An 8,372-nucleotide genomic window follows, 5' to 3' on the forward strand; every position below is an offset into this window, starting at 1 on the left:
GGTGGACTCGGTCAAAATCAGCACTGAGTCCGAGTCCGGCAAAAATGACCGAGTCCGACCGAGTCCCTGAGTCCGAACCGAGTCCACAGCCCTGCTTTGTATACCACAATACTCCAATACAATACTGGGGGGGCGACTTATAGTCAGGACCAACTTATATATGGTTTTTTTTTCACAAATCTTTACTTGATCATTAACACATCATTTACTTACAAGTATAGTTGACCACTTCACATGTTATTTTTAGTATAGTTGATCACGTCACATGCTTTTATATCTTTATCTTGAACATATTCAAAACATGAAAAATAGAGAAAAAAATCAAATAAAGCAATTAATACTTTAAAGCGCCATATCCAAGTTCACTATCTGCTGTATGCACACTTGCTCCATTTTTGCTCCTCTAATATTTATTATGTTATTTGTTTACCGTTTTTCCCATGTATAATGCGCAAAATGTAACTCATTTATTGTCCTAAAATCTGGGGTGCGCATTATACATGAGTACAAAAAAAAAAAAAAGAATTTTTTTTTTTTTTTTAAGAAAATCTTGTCACGGATGGTTCTTTACAACGTCACTTTCCTCTCTTTTCATTTTAACCTAACTGATCGCGGTGGTGCCTTTCTGGGCAGTCGGAGAAATCAACGCCAACAAAAGTCAAGTTTATTTATTTCAAATAAAATACATCCAGCCTAGTTAAGAAATCACCAGAAAGATCACCATGACAATTGTGAATAATAAATAAATAATTATTATATATATTATATATATTATTATTATAATAATAAATAATTGTGATAAATAACTGGAACATCACTCAAATATTGGTGATCCCATTGAGAGTCTCACATATTTCTTCGCTATCGAGTTTGCCACTACATGAGCAGTGATGCTGACCGGCAGAATAACAACCGGTTGTTCCCAAAGATGATTTTTTTTCTGAAATAATTTTACGTTTACGGACTTAAGTAACCCGGCCGGGTCATACAAAAGACTATAAAAAATGGGACCCATTGCCTCCCTGCTTGGCACTCAGCATTAAGGGTTGGAATTGGGGGGTTAGTTCACCAAATGATTTCCGAGCGCGGCGCCGCTGCTGCTCACTGCTCCCCTCTCCCCCAGGGGATGGACCAAAATCACACGGGGATGGGTCAAATGCAGAGGACAAATTTCACCCCACCCAGATGCGTGTGACCATCATTGGGACGTTAAAAAAATATATAAATAAATAAAAAAAAATTTTTTTAAAAAGTCCAAATTTGGGTGCGTATTATACATGGGTACAGGCTTTGTTTCCAGCATCAACATGCCATTTTTAGGGTGCGTATTATACATGGGGGCGCATTATACATGGAAAAAAACGGTATTTATTATTTATTCATCACTCTTATTTATTCATTGTTTGTGCCTTCTTGTTTTTATTTTTTTGTGTTTACTTGTATGTATATTCTGTACTATGTCTTGTCACCGTGGGATAGTGGGAACGTAATTCCAATCTCTTTGTGTGTCTTGGCATATGAAGAAATTGACAATAAAGCAGACTTTGACTTTAATGAAACAACCAAATAAACAAAACAAAAAACTACAGCTGAAAAAAAAACCTGTTATTTTCAGACAAAACTGGATGAGGGCGCTCTAAATTTCACCGTTGGCCGTGACTCATCAACTGGGAAGGGCTTAACAAAAATGGCACCAAAAACAAACTCATATTCTGCAGGTTACAAACTTCAAGTAAAATAATCGAGCAGCAGAAAGAAAGTTTGGAGTTAGTGAGAAACCTGTGAGGGATTGGCGAAAATCGGAGCTTCTTCAGAGAGAACAAAGCTCTGCTTGTGATGGACAGCATGAGAGCGCATATCACGCCACAGATAAAAGAGAAATTAAAAAGCCTCAACTCCATACCTGCCACCATCCCTGGAGGCTGTACTAAAATACTCCAGCCACTTGACGTCTCCGTGAATAGGCGCTTTAAAGCAGTTCTGCGTAACCTGTGGGAGCAGTGGATAGTGGACGGAGAACACAGCTTCACGGCAACCGGGAGAATGCGACGAGCAACATTCCTGGACGTCATTGGATGGATCGACAAAGCGTGGGCTTCGGTTACACCCAAAATCATTCTGTCAGGATTTAGAAAAACGGGAATAATTCCAACGGAAACTGACGAGAAGTCTGACGTCAGTGACGGAGATGACGAAGGGACCCACATACTACTGGCATCAGTCGCGGCTTTGTTTGAAAGTGACACGGAGGACGAAGAGTTCATCTGTGGAATAAAAGGAGTCGCGACTGACCGACGAGGTTGACGTCAGCTGCTCATGCGCGGCGTTGTTGACATAAAGGACGAGAAATTTGATCGATGGATTGAATGATTTGGAGTGACACAAATGGTTTGATTATGTTGTTTATGTGATAGTTATTTAAAATATAGTTTATATATCGTTGTATGGGCCTGTGGAATAATTTGAACTGCGGCGCGGCACACGGCATTGTTGACAAAAGACGATCGATGGATTTAATGAATTGGAGTGACACAGATGGTTTTATAAACGTGTTATTTATGTAATAGTTTTTATAAATAACTCAATGTTACGTCAGGCCCGTTCTCAGCTCCCCGTTTGTGTTTGTCACGTTAGCATACCGTATCGTTTAGCCTGTTGTTGCACGTTCATGTCTGTTCTTGGTGTTGGATTTTGTCAAATAAATTGCCCCCCAATATGCGACTTATACTCCGGAGCGACTTATATATGTTTTTTTTTACTTTTTTGTGCATTTGATAGCTGGTGCGACTTGTACTCCGGAGCGACTTATAGTCCGAAAATTACGGTACAGTAAAAGCTACAAAACAAACTGCCAAATAACTCGTTTTCAAATCAGACCAGTAAAAACTGGTCAAATATTTTTTAAAAAAAGATGATAATAAAAGTGCAGACAATTTGCAGTTCGAGTAATGACACGAATTTGATGCACAATTTGTCTTCGGGGGCGACATAAAATGATGTGGCGGGCCGTATCTGGCCCCCGGGCCTTGAGTTTGACACCTGTGCCCTAGGGTTTGAGCGAACCCAGGTTAAGAACCACTGGTTTACACTTCAAGTCAAAAGCCAATACGTCCTACAATTCTGCGACACACAACTGGAATGGCCTGAACAAGTGATGAGTAAATAGGAAATATCACTGTTCATTTTTACCGGAGGTAGCAACTTTCCATTGAATTGGATTCAAGCTCGCCTCTTATTGCACCCATGTTTTTGTTGCCCAAGAATGATTCGTGACAGCTGGCAACCCCCAACTTTGCCTGTTTGCTCGTCAACAGGGAGGTGCAGAAGGCCGTGAGCGGCGCTCAAACCCTCCATCACAGATGGAGAGAGTTGCTGCTGGAAGGGGGTGCAGCCTCGAAGGAGGAGATGGACTGGACCACGAATGAGCTGAGGAACAGTTTGCGCTCCATTGAGTGGGACCTGGAAGACCTTGATGAGACCATCAATATCCTTTCCCCAGTGTAGATAGCTGCTTAGAAGAGGAGAAGAAGAAAGTTAAGCTTTTTAGTTTAGTTTATGTTTATATTGTTTTAGCACATATTATTATATCAATAACTGTGCAAGGAGGGAGACAAAGCCTAGGGCTTGTAAAGAGCTCCACTCCTTCTAACTCCCAATTCCAACCCTTAATGCTGAGTGCCGAGCAGGGAGGCAATGGGTCCCATTTTCACAGTCTTTGGTATGACCCGGCCGGGGTTTGAACCCACAACCTTCCAGTCTCAGGGCGGACACTCTAACCACTAGGCCGCTGAGCTGGTTTTCACAAGCCGATCTTTCTATTTGCTGTTTGCGTGTGTGTGCGTGAGTTCTCGGACAGCGTTTGTGTGTGAATATTTGTCGCTCCCAGAAGTCAATGCTAATTTAATGTTCGCGTGTGAGTGGGATTTTCCCCCTGACTTTAGCATTAGCATTGGTGATGTATTTGAAATTTGTTCAAATATACAAGGTGTGTCGTCGTTTTTGTCGTGTGTTCAGGCTGACAATCAACTCCACCTGGGGGGTATTCTAGAAAGCAGGTTCAACATACTCTGAGTATATCCTTGAACTCTGAGGTGACTTACTCTGAGAATGGAGACTCTGAGTATTCGGTTCCGGTTTAATTATTTTAAATGGACTTACGCTATTAAACAAAGTCAATATTAATTTAGGCTAAAATCCCTACACTTCATGGATTAATACTTGACATGTTGTAGTCATGTAAAATGTGACACTAGCCTACAGCAACACTCATTAAAATACAATTTTAAAACAAACATTGAGTTCTGCTCAGCCAATAGAAAAAAGTAATGTTATGCATCCCTGATATTATAAAGAAAATGCCATTTCCCCCCAAAAAAACGTAGTGCTATGCGTAAAGTTTGGTCTGATCTGCGGTGTGTGGGAATCGAACTCACGGTGCTGCACCCAAGACAGGTGAGTGTGCCACTACACTATCTATCAGGCATGCCACGGAGAAGGTTATTGAGATAAATTATACTGTTTAAAGAAAAGCAGTAGCGTTCGAAAATATATTCTTCGAGAAATGATAAAACGTCTAATCTGGGTGGGAAGATTCTCTCGCGACAAAGTGTTTTGAATTATTTCGGCTTCGATCGGATTTTGAATGAACAGCCAATCCGCGATTAACCGCTTTCTTTGTGTGGGAGGAGACAGGTTGAAACTCCGGGTCTCTTATAGTAAACCTGCCAGCGAGCAGGTTATGTTCATAGAGTAAGTTACCGCAGTAACTGACCGAGAGTTTAAGTTACCTCTCTTTCTGGAACGGATAACTGAGCGTTTCCCCTTACTTTCTGGAATACCCTTCTGGGGTTAGGGTTCAGGATCAAGCATGCTCAGGCCTAGGCTATGCCTGCTGTAAAAGGAATGTGGTGCATTCTAGGTACTTTCAGCGCCACAGTAGTTTTACTCTGATGAGATTTTCTTGAAGTGGTGGCAGGGAGGAGGTCCTTCAGAGCTTTTAAAAGCGGTCCGTCCAGTCCACGCTGAGAAAGCGAGAACATGGCCCGCCCTTTGGCTCAAAGCCGGCCCGCCAGTGTCTGCTTTCTTAACAGTCAGTCAACGCATCGTGGAGTCCAACCCCAAGAAGTTCAACCTGGATGCCGATGAGCTGGCCAAGAGAAAAGCCTTCATCAGCAGCACCAGACGCAGTGTCAAGGTACGCCACGCCTCATTTTGTCTGACTTGCATTGAGCTACTTGTCACATTCCTCCCTCCCGTCGCAGCAAATGAAGGAGCACATGACGGGTGGTCCGGCCGTGGCCTTTGCTGACGGGACAGACAAGCGGGTGCTCCATCGGCTTCCGGCGCAAATGACCATGCGTGTGCTCAGGTGGTAAGGTCTGAAGAATGTGGTGTGTGCGCAGGTGGCGCTTGGCGACGGCGCCAAATGCGACGTGTACTGGCCGCCGGCGCGTGGCCTGCACGGCACTAACTCCGACTGCATCGAGAACCAGCAACTTCAGCAACAGGTTGCCCAAGACGCACGGCCGGCCCAAAAACCGCCGGCCGGCTTCGCTCATTCCTTGGTTTTCCTGTCAGTTGATGGCGGAGAAGCAGGACGAACAGCTGGAGCTTGTCTCGGGAACCATTGGCGTCCTGAAGAACATGTCAGAGAGGATTGGCCTGGAGTTGGATGAGCAGGCTGTGTAAGATGGCCCCGCTCCCGCCATGACGGCAGGCGAGGAAAACCGGCACTTAGTTGTGTGCGTCTTTGTTTTTTTGCAGTATGCTGGACGACTTTGGCCAGGAGATGGACAGCACACACTCCAGACTGGACAACGTCATGAAGAAACTGGCCAAAGTGTCCCACATGACCAGCGGTAGGCACTCAAACTTGTCGGCCGGCCGCAGGACATCCTGCTTGCTGGTTTAGAAGGACTTGGGCTGGCCAACTGGCATCTCTCACACCTAATCTCCCTCACCTCCCATTCTCCCTCCCTCAATCTCCCCATCCGCGGATGACGGCGCAGACCGCCGCCAGTGGTGCGCCATTGGTGTGCTGCTGGCTGTCCTCTTGGTCATCCTCCTGCTCCTAGTCATCCTCTGACACGATGACTCGTCTTCCTCCTCAGAGGTCGTTGTCTGTTTTGTCTCCTGCTGAGTGGTGACTGTTTTCTTCCCTTCCTTTGCGGACTTTTCAGTGTGAAAGACTGACTCGATTCTTTGTTGCACAGTCCACCTTTTGTCCTGCAGGTGTCACAAGCAGCCCTAAAACCAGGGCTGCCCAAGTCCTGTCCTGAGAACCTACCCAGGCTGTATTTCCAACGTTGCTTGATTCAAATCATCAGGCTTTTGCAAATTTATTGCTGAGCTCATCCATGGTATCGGATGTGTTGCAGTTGGATGACATCTCAAATAGGCTGGATAGGGGCTCTTCAGGACAGCCCTGCCTAAAGCCATTTTAAAAGTATCCATCCATTATCTAACCTGCTTATCGTCACAAAGGTCACGACTCAGATGTCTCATGACACCCCACGTTCAACTATGAACACTTAAAAAGTTTCATTAATGACAAAGTACCATGAACTTAAATTGAAGATTGGCTTGGCAGCTGGTAATGGAACCAAAACCACATTTTATTCCTTTTCCAATTCATAAAATCCATTTCTTGTCCCAAACGTGTTACCTCCACTTTTGTCTGGGTTGTGTTCGGACGGACTGGGCGGGCCTGAAATAGTGACGGAAGCTCGGTGAAGGACACCCAATGGCAACCTCTTCCTTAATATAGAAGATCTACGAACAGGAAGACCAACCTGGATGCATAAAAAAAAAGGTCCAGGTGCCAACAAATTCGGTCAAGTTCATGGTTGTCATCCATGGACCCAACAGATCTCAACGAAAACATCAGATGTGATTACTACCAATTAGCCATCCATGTTTTCAGCACAAGTAAAAACCCAGACATCATAGACAAACTAGAAAATGCCATTTCTGGAAAAAATGCGTGTGAAGGCGAAGAGGTTGAATAACTTCTTGGGGAATGCTGCAGAATGATGTTGAAATGAGTTGAATTACTTGAGAAATGTAGAAAATAGAAGTGTAAAACAAAATTTTGGAGAATTTGTGGTGAATTTCAAAATTGAAAATTTATGAATTTTGATAAGTGGGAAGTTGTGAAATAGGTAGGAAAATGATGAACAGTTGAAAGTTGGAACGGGTTGAATCGATTAAAAAATGTAGAAATTAGAGTTGAAAAATGAAATTTTGAAGAAATTGGTGAGAATTCCAAAATTGAAAATTTTGAATTTTCGGTATGTGGGAAGTTGTGGAATAGGTAGGCAAAAGATGAACAGTTGAAAGTTGGAACAGGTTGAATCGGTTGAAAAATGTAGAAGTTAGAGCAAATGTTCAATCCTCATAGAGAATGAATAGGAATTTAAAAAAAAAAAAAATTGCGCCAGACATTTTTGAAATTTGGAATGAAAGAAAAACTACTGGTTTAAGAGGTTCACTTTGGAATTTTAAAGTTGAAACAGGTTGAATCGGACGAAAATTGTAAAAGTTAGAGCAAATGTTTAATCTACCGTTTTTTTCCGTGTATAGTGCGCAATATTTTACTAATTTATTGTCCTAAAATCTGGGGTGCGTATTATACATGGGTACAAAGAAAAAAAATTTTAATTTTTTTTTTTTTAATTTTTTTTTTTTTTTTTTTTTTTTTTAAATAAAGTCATGGTACAACAAAACCAACAACAGGACTGACCGACAAAGTCGTGGAACAAAAAGACAGGGTGACATTACCAAAGACAGGAACAGAATGACAGTAACACATGCAATGATCCAACGGTGAGCGAGGGGCAGACAGGACTTAAATACAAAACACGTTACATCGATTGAGGTGACACAGGAAGAGCGGGGTGACACGAACAGAAACTATGGCAACCTAGACACATAGCAAAACTGGGGACGAGACATGACAAATCTCCCCCGAAATAAAACTCACCTTTCTTCTTGTTTGTTGTCAATCGCGCATCGCATTCAGCCATCCTGCCCAACACACTTAGTAAAATTCATAATTGACGACACATCGTTTGATGCGATGGTGCAATCCTCGATGGTGTGTTATTGTCAAATATTGTTTGTTTTTTAATCTCCATCGCGGACCGGACGTCATACGGAGGCCGCCATTACAGATGCGCAGAACGGTTGCGCAAGACACGTCAGCTATATAAAGAGCGAGAGTTCAGTTCTCCACCTATTAGTTTCAATTCACAGTTTAATTAGCAGTTTCAATCAGCAAATAACAAAATGCGTATTACAGGTAATATTTTATTTCACAACACTTTGCCTTGTTCCTTTCTTCTCTGCTGTTCACTTCAAACACGCTCCATGCG

At 42.8% G+C, this 8,372-nt stretch overlaps 1 protein-coding gene across 1 annotated transcript in view; it reads left to right on the forward strand.

Moving 5' to 3' along the window:
• Window positions 1-7,469, forward strand: part of LOC133146994 (syntaxin-6-like) — a 32,590-nt gene extending 25,121 nt beyond the window's left edge. The window contains exons 2-8 of the mRNA XM_061271118.1: window positions 3,315-3,484; window positions 5,100-5,194; window positions 5,262-5,324; window positions 5,403-5,507; window positions 5,578-5,684; window positions 5,764-5,858; window positions 6,009-7,469. Of these exons, the coding sequence (XP_061127102.1) occupies window positions 3,315-3,484; window positions 5,100-5,194; window positions 5,262-5,324; window positions 5,403-5,507; window positions 5,578-5,684; window positions 5,764-5,858; window positions 6,009-6,085 (712 nt within the window). The 3' untranslated portion in view covers window positions 6,086-7,469. The remainder of the gene's footprint in view (window positions 1-3,314; window positions 3,485-5,099; window positions 5,195-5,261; window positions 5,325-5,402; window positions 5,508-5,577; window positions 5,685-5,763; window positions 5,859-6,008) is intronic.
• Window positions 7,470-8,372: the final 903 nt, after the last annotated feature.

This window comes from Syngnathus typhle, unplaced genomic scaffold, assembly GCF_033458585.1.
Source record: "Syngnathus typhle isolate RoL2023-S1 ecotype Sweden unplaced genomic scaffold, RoL_Styp_1.0 HiC_scaffold_24, whole genome shotgun sequence".
NCBI classification, from domain to species: Eukaryota; Metazoa; Chordata; class Actinopteri; order Syngnathiformes; family Syngnathidae; genus Syngnathus; species Syngnathus typhle.